This window comes from Ylistrum balloti, unplaced genomic scaffold (assembly GCF_031769215.1).
Source record: "Ylistrum balloti isolate Yb309-2 unplaced genomic scaffold, AGI_CSIRO_Ybal_v1 Utg369740, whole genome shotgun sequence".
NCBI classification, from domain to species: domain Eukaryota; kingdom Metazoa; phylum Mollusca; class Bivalvia; order Pectinida; family Pectinidae; genus Ylistrum; species Ylistrum balloti.
The window spans coordinates 406,571-429,531 of NW_026781950.1; the positions used below are offsets into that span (position 1 = coordinate 406,571).

The following is a 22,961-nucleotide window of genomic DNA, read 5'->3' on the forward strand; positions in this document are numbered from 1 at the left end:
TCTTCTATGGATTTTAATATGCTTTTGTATGTTGCCCAGTTTTCGTTGATGCTATTTGATTCTTCTAGTACCAGATCCCAAGGTATTTTATCCAACTCTTCGTTGATTCGGTCATAATCTGCTTTCTTGTAGCACGTTTTCTCTTTCTGCTGCAGTTGTACTCTTGTATGACACAGTACGTCAAACAATAGTACACTATGGTCACTTTTACCGAGCGCACTTAGATATTCTATATTAGATACTAAATTTTCATTATTACTAATGACAAGATCTAGAACATGTGGGTTATCTTTCCCTCGCCATCTCGTCGGCTGCTGTATATGCTGGGAAAGGAAATTGTCTTGCAATGTTTGTATAAATTTAAATTCCTGTGATTCTGAGGTTTCCCCTTTTGTATTCCACGAAGCCCAGTTTATATCTGGATAGTTAAAATCCCCCATTATGAGTAGCTTATCGTATCCCTTCTTTACAGCTTCATCTATAAATAGTTGTAGGTTACTGTTATTATCACCAGTTCCGGAGTCCGATCTGTATGTGAGGCCAATAAGGACTTTTTCATTATTATTTATATTTATATAAATAAAAAGGTTTTCCTGGAATGGTGTTTCCATTTTGACTTCTTCGGCTATTAGGTTATCCTTAATAAAAAGTAACATTCCCCTACCTTCCTTATTTTCAACATTTTTGCCAAACATTTTATAGTTTGGATTTCCATCAATGTTAAATTCAGAGATCTTTAAACTTTGTTTTTTTGATTTTGCTTTAACCTCTGTAATACCTATGATATCAGGGTTCGTATTATTTACTCTGATAGAAAGTTCTGACATTTTGTTTCTCAGTTGATCAGCGTTTGTGTAAAAACATTTTAAGTTTTCTATTGATTTATACTGTGGAGCTGTTGTCTTTTTCCTACATTTTACTGATCTATTTGATTTCCTGATATTCGTATTTTTGTTATTTTCCTGGCCCACGGGGGTCCCCGTACTTTGTACGTGAATTCCCCCGATGAACTTTGGTCTCGTTTCTTTTTTGCTAATTCCCATAATTTTTTCTCCTCCTCCCTCTCAGCTTTTGTTAAATCATTACTGATTTTTAAGCTTTCGTAGTCCTTATTATTTCCTAGTTCCTTTATATTTCTAAAGAGCGCCTTTTTGGCATCTAGACCGCCTAGCGTTGCAAGTAGTGGTCTATCCTTCCGCTCATTCTGTGGTTTATCCTTGTCAAATTTTCCTAGTCGTACTGTTTTCAGCACGTCTTTCTCCTCAACTCTGCCGTTGCAGCTTTGTAGAAGTCCCGTTATTATGTTTTTATCGTGCACAATCCTTTCTTCTCTTTTAGGATTATTGCATTCGGGTGCCCCATATACAACGATATTGTTTTCTCTCGATTTCCTTTCGTTTAGTTCCGACATAATATTGGTGATGTTTGATGGAGCCTGTGTCTTAGTAGTCTCCGTTATTTTTGGCCATTCTGATGGATTTAACTGTTGTGAGTTTCTCTCTTCCTTTATTATTCTCCGGACTGTCTCCTCGTCGCATTTAGTTTTGACCGACTCTTCGAGAGCCGAGATCCTCTGCTCAACAGCCTCCATGATTTCCTGGCATCTTTCCTCGATCTTTCTGTCGGTTATAATGTTTTTCTCTATAATTTCTCTGCAGGCAGCGCAGAACCACATGTAGTCTGATGACTGCAGAATTTTATATTCTTCGTCTGGCTTGCCCAGGCATCTTGTGCAATATCTCTGAATAAAGTTACTTATGATCAATTACAAATCGAAGTTGATATATTCAGTTGTTAAGTACATTTATTCAATCTCGACTGGACATTTCCAGGGAAGTATTTTGTAAGTACACTAAAAAAAAAATAAATAAATAAATAAAACGAAAATTTTCCCCGCGGTCATTCTCGAGCGAAACTGAGTAATCGTAACCCCTCTAGCATCGAGAATGACACTGAGGCTTTTCGCTATATTTTTGTGGATTTCCACAAATGTCTTTTAATTGATGTATGATATGCATATGTTTCACTTTTAAAACTGTAACATTTAGTAAAACATCTTCAGATTTCATGGTTAAATCAATAAAGCTGGAATCATTATCAAAGACGTAGGCCTTTTTACGTTATGTTGTTCGTGTATTCCGTTGTCCGTGAATAACACGTTCTGGGTTGGTCAGTTGTTGTAAAGTGACGGTTTTTATCACCGTCAATCACACCAATCCATATCCACGTGTCTGAGTGCTCGAAGTTTGCAATTAAACATCTGTCCGTGTAACGCACTCACTGGTGTATTATTTATGCGGACAGTGATAATGCTTATTAGTTCCATAAAATACTTCTACTGTATGTCACGAAGTTTAGTACACTGCATACTTGACACACACCAAGGTCTAAGCTCTACTAACGCGTTCCGTTTTGTGTATATGTCCATTATAATTAAAAAGAAAGTTAAATCTTATATATAAATATTATTGTCCGACACTTCATTACCAAACGGAAGTGACCGAAAGGCTGGGAAAATATTTTACAACTCGTAAAATCCCTGCCGAAGGCGAAAGAAAAGGAATTTCTTTCTTTCACTCAAGCGTATAGGAGATCCTACACAGTAGTAGGTCACGTGACGAAAAACGCGGGTACAGACGCTATCCACATTTGGCGGCCATTTTGCCCAAGTTTACATGATCTGTGTTTGTTTTGAAGGTCCGATTTCTACTAATACTTGAAAATGGCAAGCAAAACCGGGACACCGACGAAAACCTCGAAGAGGACAGTAACTACGACAACTTATACCCAACGGTCATCAGGGGAAGAGACCCCTTCCACGAGCTCTGCCTCGCCGGGTCGGCGCGGCGTGCGATCTCCCTCACCGGCGAGGTTGACCCGTCAAAATGAAAAAGACCAACTGCAAAATCTGAATGATCGCTTGGCATCATATATTGACAGGGTCAGATTTCTGGAAGCAGAAAATAGTAAACTGACAGTGCAGATCAAATCCGTGGAGGAGACTGTGAACAGAGATAGGTCCAATATAAAAGCTGTATTTCAGACGGAGCTTGACGATGCTAGACGTCTCTTGGACGAGACTGCTAAAGAGAAAGCACGTTTACAGATCGAAGTAGGAAAGTACAAAGAGGAATCGGAAGACTGGAAACTCAAGTGAGTTAGATTTCCCCCTTCTTTAAATTCAATCATAAATAATATGGTCGGAGTACTGTCAATGGGCTGGACAGGTAAATTTCTAATGCACCTGTATAGTATTCTCGCTATAGGCTGTTTCAAAATTGTATTTGCAATTGCAAAACGAGTATCGTGAAAGTTTTGAGCCGTTTCAACTGAAGTGAATCAGATAAAAAAAATTATAATGTGTATAAATGTAAATTGCTATAGCAATTAGAAGTATTATTACCAAATGTCAGATGTAGAGTTGTATTTTCAAACAAGAGGTCCCAAATAATGGAGTAACCGAACTAGGATATATACATGTATCTACTTCCTACTGCTTTTCATTCATGCTACGCTGATTGAAACTGATGGGTATTAGAACGAAATCTGGAGAAATCAGGAGGAGCCTATTATAAGGGCCTTGGTCGGTGTTGTTGTGGCGTGGTCCCAGCTGGGATAACACGCTCCCTGAGTCATTGAGGCCTGACACCCGATACTCTTAATAACCATCTTTCAGTGTGTGTATTCCATTTGTTGTTGAGAGTTGTGGAGTATGTAAACTAGCAATGACTTTGATGTCGATTGATAGACAAGACCAAAATGTTACAGTAAATATAGATGTAAAGGTCTCCACTGTTATATCAGATTTAGGCAAAAATGAAAAACAAATCAAATTTCATACCATTACAATACATTGTTTCCTTTAATTGATAAATTATGTATACTTGTTGATGTTAAAATAAAAATTTTGTATTTGTTATCAATAATATATTTTTAAAAAAATATATCAAAATAATAAATATGTGAACATAAGATTGATATTTGATAAAACTCTTGAGTGTTGTATATTTATATTTTATTTGCATAATATATGTGTTTTTTTCTTTATAATCAATTTTAAAATTGATATCAGTTTTGTTTGAATGTTTATTTATCATCATGTCGGCAGACAGGTTTATCCTAGTGTCATTGTGACTGTTTGTCTTTTGTTAGCAATGTGTTGACACTAGACTTATCTGGAGTAAAACAAAAGCTTAAGCACCCATAAGCAGTAAATGTATTGCACATGTGTGGTTTTGGCCATAGTAGTGTGTTCTGCACTCCCTCCCACACCCACGCTCCACTGTAGTAAACTCGGTGATATAACATTACTGGGAACTTAGTCATTCATTCACAAAATCCTGTTGTAGCATTAAGTCGCTCTCTGTGCAGAATTCTTTGTGTGAATGGAAACTGTTTTTAGTTTTCTTTCCAAACACAGGATGCTTTTCTTAATCCTGATATACTTGTGTTTATGATTTATTGGTAGAAAAAAATTTTTGATGACTTTTAGGTCTTTAATTAGAGCAAGGAAATGTTTGCAATTCTCATTTTTGAAAATAATGCACAAAAAAAAGGATATATTTTTCTAGAAGAAAATGCTAGAAATCTTTCTAAAATTTGTTTGATCCACTTCATTAGCAAACATGCTTTGTTTTTTTTTCTTTTTTTTTATTTACAGGAGTTAAAAATAAATTTTTTGAGAAAAATTGACCTTCCATGTGTAATAGATCACTATATGACATTGATGAATGATATGAATACACCTGGTAGCAGGTCTAGGTTAGAAATAAATATATATCAATTATCAATACTATATTTAAACTAAGATGTTTAAATATTTATATATCATCCAATCTTTACCAATCAGCTGGTCAGATATTAGCGATTCTGTCTGCTATAGTACTAGAAGTTAATAGAACATATTTAGGACTAAGTAATGCATATTCATGATGTCTGATTTGGATGATGGTTTCACAGTCATAAAAGAAAACAAATTACCTTGTATAGCAAATATTCTAATGAACTTATTTTAAACAGATGAAGTGTTATTCTCGGTGTGTGAAAACAGAATTTTTAATATGTTGTATTAATTAAATGATTTTTTTTACTGCCAACTGAAATGAAAGACAGTGTTTTTGGTTGTTGTTTTTTTTTTAAATAGGGAACCAGGTACACATTTTCTAACCCTGCTACTCCCCCTATCTGTCCTATGTCCAGATACTACTTGTAAACAGCCCTGAAATTTAGGAAACTTATTAATAAAAGTTGTAATTTTGTATGATGATGTATCATTGTTTTTCCAGATATCACAAAAAGGATCGAGAACTGAGAGATGCGGAAAATCAGAATACAGCACTCCTCAAAGAAAACGCAGACCTGGAAAACCGAGCGACCAATGCGGAGAACCAGAGGAAGCAGTTGGAAAAGGAGTGCAATGTATGTAATCACTCGATGAACTCCTACTTCAGGATAACCGTCTCTGCTTATTGCTGTAGTTTTTCTCACAAATTTGTTATATGTGTGCATCCTTGATATGAAAACTAACTCTTGTTACTTGTAGCTTGAAGCTTGTGCTTCAGATCTGAAATCGATGGGGTTTTTTTCCTTCATGTTAGACAATGTTATGATTTGCTTCTCTCAATGGGTTTCATTATGGAGAAAATAAAAAAAAATATCCAAATATTTCATGACTTGCACGTAACATATGAAGCTGCATCATTTCTTGGCTTTTAGAAGTACAATCGTGGTGTGGCTTGCTTTAATATATAAAGGATTCTGTATTGAATTTTCCTTTTAGAAACTTCGAAGTGATTTGGCCGCACTGGAGAGACAGTTAGCCACAGCGAAGAAACAGCTAGAGGATGAGACACTACTTCGTGTTGACCTACAAAACCGTATTCAGAGCCTCAAGGAGGACCTCTCCTTCAAAACTCAAGTGTACGAACAGGTATGCTACCCTATCAAAGCTATCTTAGCTTCTACTGCTGCCTAGGTAAAACATTTGATATGTATGCTCATTAATGAAAATGCAATAATTTTTAATTGAACAACTCTGTCTTGCTCTTGCACAATATATAAAGCTTTTTTTCACTTTTTCTAATTTCTGACATTAAATTGGGGAGAATAACACTGTGTTGCTTTGAGACTGACGATTAGAAAAAATGTCCTTTGAAACAAATGTAAGCTGTTGCTTCTTGCGAAAGCCATATATGTGTTTATATGAACTGTGAAAGATTATAAAATATTTCTATAGTGCTTAATTATCTGAATTCAGGTTACACTGTTTCCATTTAAAATGAAAGAGAAATTTGAGCCCTGTATGTAATGTTTGTTATTTAAAGTTGTAATCAATTTAATTAATAAAGGAATTGAATGAGACCCGTGTAAGAACAACACAAGAGATAGAGGAAGTAGATTCGTCTGTGCGCATGGACTATGAGGCCAAGCTACAAGAAGCGCTCCAGAGTTTGAGAGAAGAACAGGATATACAGCTTCGAGAAGTTCGCCTTGAGGTTGAAAGTCTCTATGAGAGGAAGGTAATTATTTCATGTATATACACTAAGATTATTTCTACAGTGGATATTAGATTAAGTGTGGTGAATTATAAAATGCAAGAATTATGGGCACTATTAACAGACAAAATAACACTTCTAAGTAACCAATCTCATGATTTTGGATAATTCATCTACATTATCAGAGAGGAATTTTTGTAGCCATTTGGCTTCTTAGTTCAGAATATAGAATTTAATACATATTTTCATTTTTTTCCCCTCAATTTGGAACAAAGTTCTGCCTAGCTTCCTCTCTGAAGTTAAAGTTTTTGGTCCATCGGAAAATTGAGAGCTAGATGTGTGTAATTAGTTTCTTCTCCATTAATTACAGATCGGTGATGTGCAGTCGGCCCTCGACAGGAGCATGAATAGCTCAAATGTATCGTCACAAGATCTCCTGTCGACCCGTAAACGCCTTGATGAGATGTCGTCTGAAGTGACAAAGCTTCGTGCACAGGTATATGTGATGTTTCTGTTTCTCTTTTGTGCTTTATTCGTGTTATTAATGTCATGAGTAATCAGCAGTACATTGATAAAGGAACGTTTTCTGCTAATGCATGTATTGGAGGGTAATCAGAAGAGTATTATGGCCATTTTTGATTTTGAAAATGATCACTTTTCTTTCTTGTGGAAATATTCACGATTTTGTTTTCCTTCCTTTCCATAGAATGCTGCTTATGAGGCACGCATTGCTAACCTCGAATCCCAGTTGGCACGTGACCAGGAGGAGTTCCTTGAACGTATAGCCCAGAAAGATCAAGAGATCAATGATCTACGTATAACACTGGACGAACAGACACAGGAGTATGCTGACCTATTGGATATCAAGATTAAGCTGGACAATGAAATCATGGCTTACAGGAAACTTCTGGAGGGTGAGGAAGAAAGGTATGTACAAGTATTAGATATGGGATAGATAGGAAATTTGGACCTGTAACAGAGACAGAAGATCTTTTGTGTGATAACTATTAAGACAGGAGAGTTTTGGAATCAATATCCTGTTAAGTAACATATTTTCAATGAAGGCCATTCCAGGGAAACATCTACTTCACCCTTGGACTCAAAATATAAATCATATCCTTGTTCAGTTTGCTGTCATTACTTCAAAACATTTATCACTTAAATTCTTCATGTGGTATCACTAAACAAAATTGTAGTCCTGGGAGGATTAGATGATTTATTTACTGGAATAACCAAGAGGTTGAAAAGCTATGTTTTTTTTTTCTCTCTCTCTTTCTCTCTAATCTGCAATTATTGATAAAAGAGTATCAGGGGGGATAACAATTTGGGTGATGGGGTCTGTCTTCTTGGATGAGAATGAACTCTTACATGAAAAAGAAATTTTCTTATCAAATAATTTACGTTCCGTCCTCAGATTGAACTTGTCACAGACTTCTTCCACTTCTGAGTCAACTCCTGGACGATCTGTAGCACGAGGTGCCAAGCGCAAGCGAGTTGCACTTTCTGATACTGTGGAGGAGTTTAGCCAGTCATCTTCCAGCTCTGGTTTTGCTACAACATCTTCAGCTAGCGGCCATGTGGAAATTAAAGAAACTGATGGTGAAGGGCAGTTCATTAAGATTTTCAACACATCAGATGAGGTAAAACTATTGAGCATCTACATTTGTTTGTAACTAAGGTACTCTGTCTCCATCGCCTTCAAAGTTTTTCTACATTCTCTTACTGCTGTTAGTTCTTGCCATTACTTCAGAGTAGTGGACATATTGTTATAAAACTATTGTTGAAAGATTGTGAAATTTTTACAAAATCTGCCTTTAGCCTATCAATGTAATTTAAGAATAAAAGACAATTCAAGAAAGAGGCTTTGAAAAAAAAAAAGAAAAATTGTGAAATATGATTTCCCAAACAAAATATGTTGATTCCAATATAAATTATATACACTACTGTAATTCAACATCAAGGCATGTATTAAAGTTCAAGACTTTTGTATATTCTTACTTGCAGGATATTCCTATTGGAGGGTGGCAGCTGAAACACACAGCCGGAAAAGAAGGCAGTGAAAAATCTACTCTCTACAAATTCCACAGAAGTCTACTTCTACGAGCCAATCAGTCCTGTACAGTAAGTAGGAAAACAGAAATAAACAAAAGCAAGAAAGGAAGAATATGTCAGCTGTGGTAGAAATGCAAATATTTATTGTATTGTCTGATAAAAATGATGTTGGTGACAACCTAGCCATCTGATGATGTACACACATCACAAACATCAAAACTGTTTGACCAATAGAACGCATTAACATTCATTTTCTTCCTCTAATATTTTAGTCAAATCGCCCTGTATGCATGTTATTGTCTGTATGTTGTTATTCCTTGAACAACTCTTACTATGGCCATATCTTGATTTAAGTACTTGGTGGATCTTTCAAATTTCAGTTGTTGGTTTTTCTTGGCTCCATGTTTTGCTATTTGATTTTGGGGTCGGTCAAGAAAATAAAATGACAGATTGGTGGCCATCTTGGATTTTGTTCATAGAAGTTTGTTACTGCTATTTTTGAGAAATACAAGATGGATCCTTCTCAAATTTCATTTTAAGGTTTCCCTTGGTCCTTATGCCATTTGGTCCGTTATTTGAACTCTGTCAACCTTTACTTGACCTTTGTTTGAACTGTTGTAGGTATGGAGTTCTGGTTTAGGTAAGACACACAGCCCACCTTCTGATTTGGTGATGAAAACGCAGGAATGGGTTACCAACGGTGACATGAAAACTGTCCTCATCAACAGTGATGGCGAGGTAAACTTTTAATATCAAGATAGGGCTTCTTTCAAATCCAAGGGTTCACAGGATTAACCTTGTCTCACCATGCATACATGTATATCCCAAGCCCTAAGCAAAACGAAATTGGTAACACAAACAACAGGTCTATTGATGTTGAAATTTTTAATCCAGTCTAGATTTGACAACTCAGAACATCTAGATAAAATCTAAGCAAGGATTAAAAATAGCTTTGTTGAAAATTGATAAGACATGTCTAGAGGAGATATTGCTTTGAGTAGTGTAGAGAACAGTTCTTGCACTTTCTATTGTTTACAGGAGGTAGCATCAAGAGAAATGTCCAAGACACTAGCACGAACCACACAGTCCTTTCGTACAAGTCGAGGCTTTGATGATGTTGATGCAGGCGTAAGTTTAAACAGTTTAGTCAGCTATTGGTCGTTGCATCTTTGATATAAATAGTGTAATGTATAGTGATATGTATAGAATATTATGATACACAAAATATTGAGATATGTATCAGTTTCAGACATACAAAATTGTGATGTTGGAATTATTTTCACTTTGTATTTATCGAGGATTTTTCTGTGCAATTAATATGAGAATGCAGCCTGTATGAGATAATTCATTTGCTAGAAAACAAATTATTGAGATGCAAATAATGATTTGTTTTTACGTTTGAATAGCTTTCTTTTTTCAAAAAAAAAGTGTGAAAAAAAAATGGATTTTCTTTTAACAGCGAGGAAGTGATAGATGCTCTATCATGTAGAACAGCAGGCAGGAAAAGGAGTTGGATTTTGGGAGATGTGTAGACCATGGACCCCAGGATAACTGTACACCAACATTTCTTCAAAAGTGCCAAGGATGCACGCTTTCGTTCAGGGTGGAATGGTGTCGAATCTCGTTTTTCTATGTATTTGTGTTCTCCGATTGTTTTTTGAGCATCGTGGGAATTGATTCAACAAATATCTACACCAGGTTTTGCTTTGATTAAAATGCATTCAGGGAATTGTGAAATTTACTGGATGTAAAGTGATCCTGTTTACATGTCTAATTTATTGTTATAGAAAATTCAAAATTATGTTGGTGTGATATTGGTCATGTTTTGGTAGGACATCTTCCTGCTGAATATAAATCAACCATTTAAACTTAGGACACTGACAACTTGTTAAAATTTTCACTTTTAAGTGATTTAATTTCTTTTTGAGAAGTTTTGTTACTTCATTTCTGATTTGTAGCAAAGATCATGAAAACCCATCAATCCATGTTGCTGTGTTTATTTCATTTTTTTGTTTGTTTTTTGCACCAAGTTCTTACAAATACTTACAAATCTTAACCATGTGAGAGTAGTAGTAGTTCAATCAACGTCACATCAGTTGAAAAATTTTAAATATGTAGAATGTGTTGTGAAAAATAAGAACCTAGCGTGGATGACTGATTTATGGTTTATTAGCTAGGTATGTCATTTGCTGCCTTTCCTACCTCAAACATGTTTAGAGGTAAAATATTCAACAGGAACGACATTTGATTGCTGGCTCCATTTTTTCGAGTCGAGATAAGTACTAACAAAAACACCACATTTTGCTGTCAAACACGCTGCCATTTCTGTTCACTCATTTCATTTGTAATCTATATTCATATCACTGAAATTGTTATTCAAATGTCTTCCTGTGCAAGACTGTTAAATAGTTAAATATCTTAAGGTTTATTTCTGTTTAAAAATCTGAATTGAAAACCTGACAAATTGATGCCGAAAATCTGTATTGGATATGAAAGATGGTATCAAACTGACATGTTAATTCCACACCATAAATAATTAACAACACATGTGTTGATTAAAATAGTATGCTTAAATTTGCTTACAAGTAAGGCAGCTTGAAATGGTGTACATATTTCCTGGCTATATCTGTTATAGACACAAGGTGTACCAAATTTGCCTTTAATATTTAATTCCAGCATAATGTGACGTCACTTGGCAATTTCCAGTAATCACATCAGAAATGGATACAGCACTTAATATCGCAACTCAAATTTTATTGAATATTGTGGAAAGATAAAGGGTGTTTTATTTATGTTGGAAGATTTGAAACGTTTATGATAGCAACTTGTTATTGATAGTATTTATGTGTTTGTTGATCCAGTGGACGATTCCTGCCTTGTTGATGTCGTGTTATGTTAATGTCTGGTTGTGGTTTATTTTTGTCCATTCATAGGATTCATATTCTATAAAAACAGAAATTGTGTGGAAACTTTACATGTCATATATATAATTTGCGTATAATGTCTCTCATTTTATTGATATTTACATATATACATATAATTTTTTTCATTCGAATTCATAATATTGATTTTTCAAAGCTTTCTCACTTGAAATTTGATTTCAGTTTTGTCAATTTCGCAATTTGCGCCATTAAAAGTACATGGTTTAATTATATAGTAAAAGTTTATTTGCTAGATGTCTTCCATGTAAACCATAGCTTTTTAACAAGGAAAATCTTGTTTTTTAAAAAGTGCAATAAAAAGAGGTCATTGTTCGATGATTTCACAATTTACGAGGATTTTCTTGATGAGTTCCCTGTAGGTAGGGTACCCATTGGTCTTGCTAGATGGACTGAAGCAATCCTGATGAAGTGTGGTGTCAGGGACACCATACCAATTTTTATCACTTGGATCTTCTGAACAGAACAGTTTAATATAACCATGCTATCCTTTTAGTTTCTGAACAGGATATGTTCATGTGATTGGCTTTGATTAATCATTATTCCATGTCTTTTCACACTAGTCACTTCGGTGGTCTTCGGTAACAGTGGTTTTAAGTCCAGGCGTTTCCTCTCTTCATTGACTCTCATATCATACCCTCAATAGATATTGCCATTTAAAAGTGGAGAAAAGGCAGCTTATAATAAGCTGGGGAAAAAATTGTTCTCGAAAAAAATCTAAATTTGAAAAGACGGAAAATTTGCTTCAGCATTGGTTGAATAATTTATTTAGGCGTTGGTTGAATCATAAATTTTTTGACTGTAATATTTTGATATCTGTCAGAAAAAACAAATATGCTAGAGAGGAAGCGTTGTCTTAAAGGTGGACTTTTCATCATTATTATTTGAGAAATCTTGTATAACCCTGAAAAAACTTGCCTTACATGTGTAGTACATTGTTTAGCACTAATTAGTCATTATTTTCATTTATCTTTAATATATTAAGTGTTTTAAAAATATATACTTATACTCCCTGCATGTAGACCTAATGCACTATAAAACAGTAATTTGTCAATAGCAGTGTAAAAGAACTACATTTGGCAGATTTACAATTAAAAGATCTAAGTGTGATGATGTGATTAGGTAACCGTTACAAATTTGTTTGGTATGTTTAATAACATTTAAATGTGATGTTCTATAGATGATATAGGTTTACATGTATTTCGTCATAATATTATAGTCTGATATTCTATTCTGTAGAGTTTGCATGATATGGTATCCTGGTGCATCACATACTAATTTTCTGACCTTAAACTTTCATTGTAGGAATACTTTTGCTTGTCATTTGAAATTCCATTTCATTACCTTATGCTCAACATGGTAATTATGCTGTAATTATCGTGAATTTTTCATGGGTGCAAATGTCTTGTTTGTAGACTTTGCAGCTTTGTGTACGCTACTATTATTGGTATATGCAAGGGGCCATTCATAAATTCCACATATGGTAAATGTAATGTTTCTAGTTTCGTCAATTCTTGACACAATTTTCGGGAAATAATTACAGGTTTCGTGTACTATCTGCTTGTGAACATACATAGCCTGGCTTAGTTAGCAGCTTCAAGCGAGTGACATTAACACAAATTCTTGTACCTCTAAACAATAATGGTCTTGTAGTCAAAGTCTGTGTGATATAAATGTTTAGCTTAAATACAAATGTAAACAAAATATATATATCAAACATCAGGCGCTTTTCACAGAGAAGGGAAAATTTTTTTATGATTTATGTTCTGCAGAAGTGACAGTATTGTAAAGTATTTTAAAAACATGTTTTGGTTTGCATGTTCTCATCTTCAAGCTAATGAATATCAGTTGATTTGCTTTTTTGACCAAAATTCCTGAACTTGTCTAATTTTAGATGTGATAGTGATGATTTTGTGATTCATAGTATGGTTCTTGGATTATTGCATTTGCACACATCTTGATTTCGACCACAAAAATTCACGCATGCATTTATCATGTGAGAAATAGAAACAAAAGAATCATAAGTGGTTTTCACTTCCTCTCAAAAAAAAAAATTATATAAAAAAAAAAAGAAATAAAAAAGTTTTTTGTATATTTTTTCTTGTTTTCAATTCTGATAAGTGTATAATCATGGTTTTCTTTGTTTCCAAGTGTGTACCAGTGAAATGTCGGTGTTCTTTGATAAATATTTCTATTTTGCTTTCTCCATTACTTTGATGAAGATCTTGGTGTAATTATAATAATGATAAATTACAAATGTGTAAAAGATTGTTCCAGTGAATATTTCATTGTATACATTCAATGTGAACTCTGAAGAGCATTACAAGGTACTGTATGTTGTAATAAAGCCAGGCAGCCAACACATAAGGTCTCCAAAGGACGGGTTTCCTGGCACTGATACAGAGAATGAAAATAAGTTGCCGACTGAGGTTATTACTGAACATATCCCACAATTTAGGGAGACTCGAGAAAAAATACTGAACATGCACTATGATGTTGCTGAACTGAAAACTGACAGTATGTGATGTGGACAAGATGACAGAATTTCCTAAAATGGTACTTATTACTGGTGAATGTAGCTGATGAGGATATCACAGACCAGGAGAGATTTATGCTTCCTATCCTGCAGAAAGTATAATACCAAGATATGTCTGGATAATCTTGTAGCATACTCTACAAACATGTAATGCACATAAGAGCTACCACCCTTCAGTTCAAATAAATTTAGAAAAAACAATAATAAAAAAAAACCAAAGAATTTATTGATATAAAGACGGCATGAACAGACAGGTACAAAGCGATTTAGGATTTTTTGTTTACTTTTATTTTGCTCTTCCACTGTCGAACTATTCTGTTGATGGGCTCTGTGACGCTGGAGGGATTGTTATACAACATGTGGCGGTCAGCACTGTTTATCACTATGTGTTTCGAGTTTGGGTAATGTTTCGTCAGTAAAATCTGCTCTGACTTTGCCCAAGCCTGTCAAAAAAGAAATATTAATTTATATAAAACTCACAAGTTCATCGTGACAGCATATTTTTACCAAGAATATGTTCAGTTTAATTAAATTTTTTTTTTTCTGGCTACCTGTTTAAGCCCATAACCAATAATAAACCCAATTCATGACTATTACAGTTCATTAACAAGAGAGAAAAAACGGGATCTTGGCACCCACTACTGAATGACCTTTGTTGGATTGATCCAAGACTGATGTTTTCTCTACAAGAGAATCCTATGTATGGTATTTTCAGAAGATCTTGAAGATCTGATGAGCTTTTGGAAATAAAAGCAACAGTCAAAATCCAAGATAGTCCCAATCAGCCATCTTGTGTCACTGATCATACTCAAAATGAATGGGCACAACTACAGTTAACAGAGGGGAATCTAAAAACATTTACTATGAGTATTTAGTTTGAGAAATATCCTTCCAGTTCCAGTAAGAGTAATGACAAGGATTGTTTACAGGTGGACCAGAGACGAAGGGAAATTTTAATGGTTCATGGTTATGGATATGAAATTTAATTTGACTATTCTGCAATAAGTCCATCCATGCATTAAGTTATATCAGTCGCGATGTTTTCCCCTTGGGCTTAATACAGGATAAATTTGGTAGTAATAATTTTGGTTTATCTTCACACGATTTCAAAATCATCTCACTGTGATTGGACAAATTCTGACACCATTTTGTGTGTCATGTCATACTTTATACATTTCCATGTGATAACCTTAGTATGAAACACCCTATACAGTGACTATTTTTAGCACAATTTTGTCATAAATGTGAAAAAAATTTATTTCAATAATATAATTCTGGCATGTTCACAAAGCTGACAGCAAACTTGCCAGTCAAGTAAGATATTGCATTCTTTTACTAAGTAATCGAAAAATTTAATTGATGAGCGTTTCTTATACAGAAATTACTTATGTGATCCAATGTCATTCATGAATAAGTATAAGAATTCATGGTCAGTTACCTTATTTAAGTAACTTGGCATCTGTCCATCATAGTAATTTCCACTTATAATTGTGACAGAAATATTACCAGGTAATTTTTTAATCATCCGGACAGTTCTGAAAACAAAAGTGGAGAATTGAAAGTAATTTGATTAAAAGGGATATATGTAATATCTTGATTAAAACTGTTATGCAAATTAAATATTTTCAAAATATTCAGTTTTTTTGGATTTTGAGAAATAAAGATGATAGTATACTTTTTACTTCAAAACATTGTAATTAAAACAAAAAAACCCACCTTAGCTGAGAAAATGACTCATTGATGAAATGATGTTCATCTACCACAGAGCTTAGGTGTTTGGGATGACATAGCAGATGTTTCTGAAAAAAATTTGCATTTTTAAAGAAAAAAAAAGCAATGTATAAAAAAGTATGAAAATGAGAGCAAAATAACACATGTACAAATTTTTCTTTCAATTTAATAACTTCAACCTCTTTAGAAGTCTGATTAAAGATATGCCTGTTGAGAATAAAACTTATTCTCTAGATCTATCTGTAAGGTAAATATCTGCTCAGTTGAAATTGAGTTCAACTTTCTGTTTTTTGATAATTTGAACCATTTCTTTTCCTTTCCACTACAATACGGATCATCCAAAGAAAAAAAAAAACCAAACATAGGCCAAACCTATAATAAGAATGTTAGCATCTCAATAATCAATGCATGTGATTTTAAAATCTCCATCTCTTTAGAAGGGAGATAACTCTTTAAATTTTTTGTTTACATCTTTATGTCCATTCTTGTACTTTTAGGAAATTTACATTTTGTCACATGAAAGGAGTGCTGAATTCTACAACTAGGGTCCATTTAGTAGCTCTTATATACAGAGTATTGTCCTTTTCCATATCATACCCTAACTCTTCCATCTTTTGAGCATCCCACTTTGTTACAAATAATGGTCAGAGATTGAGACCCCGTAATCAATGTAGGACTCTCATGGTTGGATAATTTACAAGACCCGAAATACAAAATCTGCCAGCCGTTTAGGTATTAGCTGATGGAATTTCACATCCCTTCACAGTAATAACTGTATAAAGTAGGCAAGATTTATAAAAAGATAAAAATAATTCTTGTTTAAAAGCAGACACAAATGTCTATAAGGTATTCCATCAAGATTCTCTGATGAACCATATTAAATCTGATCTCTTAGACTCTAGAAATGCCTGCATTTTTTAGCAAGACTTAAAATCGAGATTCACCAACAAAGAATGTAAATAAAACATTAATACTTACCTGTCGATATTTAACATCTTCAGGTAACTCTGAATCAAACAGCGGCTGATGTAGGAACCCAAGGAGTAGTGCTAGCCGTGTGAGTCCAAGTGCTGCCCCAAGTTGTAGACTTTGGAACATAGGTACCATCTGACCGTACCTACAAATATCAAATGTAATCATTTCCATTTACTTTGTCAACGTCTCCATATACTTACACACAAAAAAATGTATATATCCAGAATCTTTGATAAAAATTGGTGGTGTTATTTTAGGGAATTTCTGAGGTGCTGGAACAACTGTGAACAAAAATACTTTTGAAAACAAAATCGAAAGAGAAATCTCCGTGTTAATTCTCATACCTCTTGTAAAATACACATCTGTTACATCTGCTTTGTGATTTTGATAAAACCACAAAAATCTCAAGACAAAAATACTTACAACATAATGAAGAGAAGGAAAACAGTGAGGCATTTGATTGGTCTTTGAAGATTGCAATAAAGGTCTGACACCCAAATTAAAGCCAATCATTTTGTCTGTTTCCTTTTATATTTATCAAAGATATCACAGGTATACATAATTCCACAATAGATTCAAAAACTAGTTAACTCATATCAACTCTTGATATACAGTCTTTGCTGCAGTATGAGTTTGTTTACACTTCTTTATACCAAATCAGGAACCTTTGAATGTCACATACATGTACATACACATATTTAGTACGGGAGATCTGAACTGGACTAATTCTCTCTGTGTCTATTATAAATAAAAAAATATTTCCAACACTTACAAAATTTAAAGATTAAGACCAGAAAAAAAAGCTGCAATAATGAATGACACAAAATCAATTTGTTATCAAATACTTTGAAACTTCTTGCACTGAATAATTTTTTTTCAAATAACTCCATTTTTGTTAATGAGGAAGGAGTGTTAAAGGATTTTGTGAAAATTCAAGTGAGAAGCTTTAGCTCATAAAATTCACATGATTCGTCAATATGTGTAATCTAGTACTAAAAATACACGTCAGTTTTTAACTCTTTGTCATGGATTTCTGAATTAAGAGTACATTCCTATGACACAAAAAGAATGAAAAAAACCCAAAGAAAATTCATACTTTTACAAAAATGCAATTTCAGTAGAATGCAAAACAATCCTATGTATATTGTTTTTGTGTCTTAACTCTACTTCCTTACTTTTATGATTTGGCAATTCTTTGGACTATATGCAAAATATTTAATTGTATTATATGAATTTAAAAATATGTGATTGATTTGAAAACATTACACTTACCAGTACTGGTTCCATGCCCCGCTGTCTTGTTCAAACAGGTCATCGGAGAGAGGATTGATAAGAACCATACCTAATATTTGACTGTAAACAGAATTAAACAACAGAAATTAACTCATTGAAACTGTCTTGAAATGATCAGATGATGAATTAATGACTAAATAAATCAGTGCTAGGACAAAGCAAATTAAAACTCTGTTCATCACTGAGAAAAAAAATTTGTTAGAGATCAGAATCCAAGTCGGTACTAAAATTTCATTTGCTGGGTTAACTGCCCTGGGAACAGCCAGGGTGATATTGAGGCAAGATCTTCTTGTGGATGCATGGTGAGTACCAAAATAAACAACTTGCAAAAGGTCTACATACGCTCACACAAAAGGACATTATAATGAAATCACAGAACGGTCCGTGCTTGATCTGAGCTTGATGAGAAACACAAGCTGACACAGATGGATAGTGTTGAACCACATCTTGATACAGGAGGATTTTTGCCCTCAGTTGTGTAAGCAGACAGAGTTATCATGTTTTTTTTAACAAAGGTGTCAGAAAGTAGGTATAAATTGACTTTATCTTACATACACATATTCCAATTAAGGAATTACCAATCCTGTACTGGACATGTACAGCCATGAATGTGTAAGCACAATCTATATTTTTATCATTTATACAGGAATAATATCAACGGTTGTAGATCAAACCATCCTGAGATCATCATATGTAGGAACAATACTGTCTCTTAAAAACCTTTAAACACCCAACAAACACCTGCAATAGTTCTTTGTTCATTCAAATTTGATATCCAAAACTTCCTTACAGCAGTTACACACAATCTAAAGACTTCAAGTATTAAAAGATATGAGACGTTTACAATTTCCTCCCATCTTCATTTTTTTGTACATGACTGAAAAAGCTGAGTAAATCATGCAAAACTCTCTAGCATTTGTGAATAAAACTAATAGTGAAAGGCATGGGTCTCCCTAAGGTTGGTTGGTTTGCACCATGATTTGTGCCCTTCAGGACTTGCTTGGTTTCATCTCACTGATAATAGTCAATACTTTGTCATTGTGTTTACATACTTTTCAAACATCTGTGAGTAGAACTGAGCGACCAATGCTCCCAATTCAGCCCCCACAAAGATGAATGGCTGGGGCTCCTGGCTGCTAACGGTCAACAGATGATTAAGGTCATCAGCCATTCTACAAATAGATAAACAAGTATCTAATCTGTATACTGGGTTAAAACTTCAAAAATCTCATTTGCAGGATTAATTTTCCTTAATTCTTTTTTTGGTTAATGAAGGAGAATAACTATTCATCTCACTATTCTACTGTGAAGGAGTCCACAGTGAAGGGCCAGTTGTCATCTGTTCCTATAAATAAAGGGATATAACTTTAAATATCACCTTTCTACAGTAAACGGCTGCCATCTTTTCCTATCAACAAAGGTGAGATAATGAACGTTCAACAACATCTAATAGTTACAGTTGGAAACTATTGACTGCTATGAGAGATGGGAGAAAACTTTAAATAACATTTTTCAGTAAAGGGTTACCATCTGTTCCGATTAATAAAGGGGAGATAATCAACATTAGATAACACGTTGCTAGAGTACAGGTTTGCCATCTGTTTTAATTAATGAAAGGGAGTTAACTTTCAATCTCACCTTTCTACAGTAAAAGGCTGCCATCTGTTTCTGTAATTGTTTTTAGAATCTTTCCCATCTTGGTCCGTCACATTCTGAAAGTTAATAATACCATAATTCTTACGCTTTAAAATGTCCAAACTTATAAGATTCCACTGTACTTTCAATTCAAAACAAAGAGTCAAAACTGACTGGGTTCCACAGTACACACTTTAAAAGTATCTACTGTACAAAGATACTGTAGTATCACAACAAAATAAGGAATTCTGATTAACAAGGTTCCACTGTACACACAATCCAATATGCCCAGACAAGTTACAATGCAAATACAAATAAAATTATACAAATGACACTTGTAACTAATACAAACAAGAGGCCCATAGGGCCTTTATTTCAATTTATGGCTGAAATTACTTCATCCAAACTTAAGGAAAAGGATTTCTAAATTTCCATGCACACAAAACAGTTTCTCCATTTGGCCCCACCGATAAGTCCTTAAGGAGTCAGCCAAACAATTCATGCTTCATATTAAATTGGGTCAGAATCATGTTATTCCAACAGAAGAGTTTCAAAGGTTTTCCTTAATTTCCCATTCAATGAGTCCTACCCCTCCCATTTCGAGGGGCCAAGACCCACTATTTATACAAAACTTATTTCAATTTACTCTAGGATGAGTCAGATGGAATTTAGGCAAAATTCATACATTCCTACAGAAGAAGTAGGATTTTAAAGAATTTGAACTACTTCAAATACCCTCCCATCACTCGGGCCCCTCCAATGACAAGTAGCCAAAACCCATCCTTTACACAAATTTATTCCCTGTCACTCAAGAATGCTTCGGAAAAGTATTTGGGCAAAATCTTATCATTCCTACAGGAAGAGTAGCATTTTAAAGAATTTGCTCTATTTCCCCTATTGGGCCCCAACCCTCAGGTCCGAGGGGGCTAAGACCCACCATTTATAAAACTTTGCTGTCTTCCCCCAAAGAAGGTTCTGACCAAATTTAGTTAAAATCTGCTTGGTCATCCATAACTAGTAGCCATTTGAATTAATAGTCGATAGATGGACAGTGGATGGACAACAGACACTGCAATATGACATAAGCTCATCGCTCCCTTTGCACCAGGTGAGCTAAAACTCCATTCTATACAACACCGCAGACAAACTGACCAGACCTAAAAGTTTCTGCTTAAAGCAAAGTCCTAGGTTTTTACATTAATGTCTCAATAACTCAAAACTTATATACCAATTTGCAAACATGCTGATTAACATTTTAATGTAAGCAATTTTTCATTAACTCATATTTACATAATCAAACTTGTATAGTTTTTATCACCTACAATTAATGGCCTCTCGCTGAATCCCAAACCAGCCCGATCATACACACAGACCTGAAAATTATAAACATTTTAGTATCATCCATGGACATAAATATAAGATAAAGATACTGTTAATGTGCATATTTTATTGGTAATCACAATTTACCACTTTTCATGCTGAAAATAATGCACTCAAATATTATTTTGCTTTTTGGAGTTTCTCCTAATTCATTATTGTGCTAATTTGTCAAAAGAGGAATTTGTACTAAAATTTTATCACACCAAATTAATTATGTTTACAGTAAGTATATATATTTTGTTTGACTTAATGCTGAATTCTAATCTACACACTTTAAGTAATATTACTATATGATTTACCATATAAAGCTTTCTGATATACAATCATTTTGCATTTATGGTTCTAAGGAAAGTATTTTATGTATCAGGAACAACAATAAAAGTGTATTTACTTTAATAGCAATAACAGAGTGGCAATGGCAATGACAACCACAATAGTGAGACCTACCCTAGCATTCTTAGCCACGTTTGGCCAGATTAATGCCCATACATCGGACGTCTGTCCTCCAGGTGCATCAAATATCACTGCAACCAAAATATATGTATACACAGTAATAACAACTTGTAAAACTAAAAGAAAAAGAGACATATGTAACAATTTTGCAATTGACTAAACTTATAAACAGTACTGTACAGTGTACATGTACACAAATTGAACTAGCTTTTTATTATACTGAATATTTTTCCAAGCTTAATTTCCTGTTAATCATTTTTCTATATCATGGAAAAATGAGAAACAAACAGCTCCTGTTTTGTTTACTGTTTCCTTACAATTTACACTTAACATGCATCTATCACCAAACCTCTTTATAATTTTATACATATCCAGATCATCTTATCTATCTATTACCAAAAGACATCATCTAGAACATTTACCTGTGGGAGGACCCTTCCCCTGACACATTTTAAACATCTTCTGTCCCCAACCAACATCATAAAGTTCTCCTGCAAAAATAAATATGTAATGCCAACTAAATCAATTTCACTTATGGTTTTTAATTGAAATGAAGGAGATGTCATAATATGCATAATAATGCTTCTGCAAATTAATCTGGGAACCTTCAGCTTACTAGATTATAGTGCTTCAGCAAAACAGTTAAACAGAAAATTTCCAAAGCTTTGTGTCTCGATACACAAGAAATAATTCTGTTTTTCTTACGCAAATAACACTTGTTCAGTATAGGGTAAAATGAAATCTGGCTGCGGACCACTCAACCCATAAGATACCACTCAAATCTCCCCTACATTTGCACTGATTTGATCTACCTGGTGTAGGTTTTAGTTCCTTGATTTCTTTCTGTAAAGATGCATAGTTCAACAATGGAGGGACAATAACTATGAGAAATAGAACTTGGAACACTTTGATCAAAATTCGACATCTGCGACTTTTCTCTTCAACCTGCTTTCCTTTCTTTGCCTGTACACCAGTCTGCAACGAAATGACAAAAATGTGAATAATATTATAGGACGATAGAGTGTGTACTTATCTGATATCAAAACGTTACCAAATATCAAAATAAAGACAAAATTATCTCCCTTCATTTAAATTAAATTTGGCAATTAAGTTTTCAGTACTTATTAAATCATCGAATACTTTAAACTCAACTTCACTCGTTGATGTATCATCTTTTGTCATTATCAGGCATTCAAAGGGAGTCGATGTCCAAGAACTGCTGCTAAGATCATAGGACATAATTTGGGACGTTTCACTTAAAAGATATTATCTTCTTACCAGTATACAACCGGCATAGTGATACACAAATTATCCCCCGCCCACTCTCCTCGTGCACTTTATAATTACCTTCTTTGGTGTTTTGTTGTCATCAGTATTAATGTCCTCTGATGATATATGAGGTGGTCGCATCAATGTACGCCGTTTCATTCTAAAAGCCGGTTAGATCTACCGCTTTGATCGAAAATGAACATG

The 22,961-nt window shown here is 34.2% G+C and overlaps 2 protein-coding genes across 2 annotated transcripts; one reads left to right on the forward strand and one right to left on the reverse strand.

The window, feature by feature from the left end:
* Window positions 1-2,648: 2,648 nt before the first annotated feature.
* On the forward strand, window positions 2,649-13,549 carry LOC132543096 (lamin Dm0-like). The gene is made up of 11 exons (XM_060206551.1): window positions 2,649-3,153; window positions 5,286-5,418; window positions 5,780-5,929; window positions 6,348-6,518; window positions 6,865-6,990; window positions 7,201-7,421; window positions 7,909-8,134; window positions 8,499-8,615; window positions 9,168-9,284; window positions 9,585-9,674; window positions 10,006-13,549. The coding sequence occupies exons 1-11, from the start codon at window positions 2,723-2,725 to the stop codon at window positions 10,033-10,035; spliced, it is 1,812 nt and encodes a 603-aa protein (XP_060062534.1). The 5' UTR covers window positions 2,649-2,722; the 3' UTR covers window positions 10,036-13,549.
* A 714-nt stretch (window positions 13,550-14,263) lies between these two features.
* On the reverse strand, window positions 14,264-22,917 carry LOC132543120 (uncharacterized). Its single transcript, XM_060206580.1, has 12 exons — window positions 22,836-22,917; window positions 22,301-22,463; window positions 21,911-21,979; window positions 21,483-21,559; window positions 20,978-21,028; window positions 19,659-19,732; window positions 19,073-19,192; window positions 18,000-18,080; window positions 16,731-16,869; window positions 15,738-15,820; window positions 15,460-15,556; window positions 14,264-14,464 (listed from the first exon to the last, which is right to left on the reverse strand). Exons 1-12 carry the CDS (start codon window positions 22,914-22,916, stop codon window positions 14,288-14,290), a joined length of 1,212 nt encoding a protein of 403 aa, XP_060062563.1. The 5' UTR covers window position 22,917; the 3' UTR covers window positions 14,264-14,287.
* Between the last annotated feature and the right edge of the window lie 44 nt (window positions 22,918-22,961).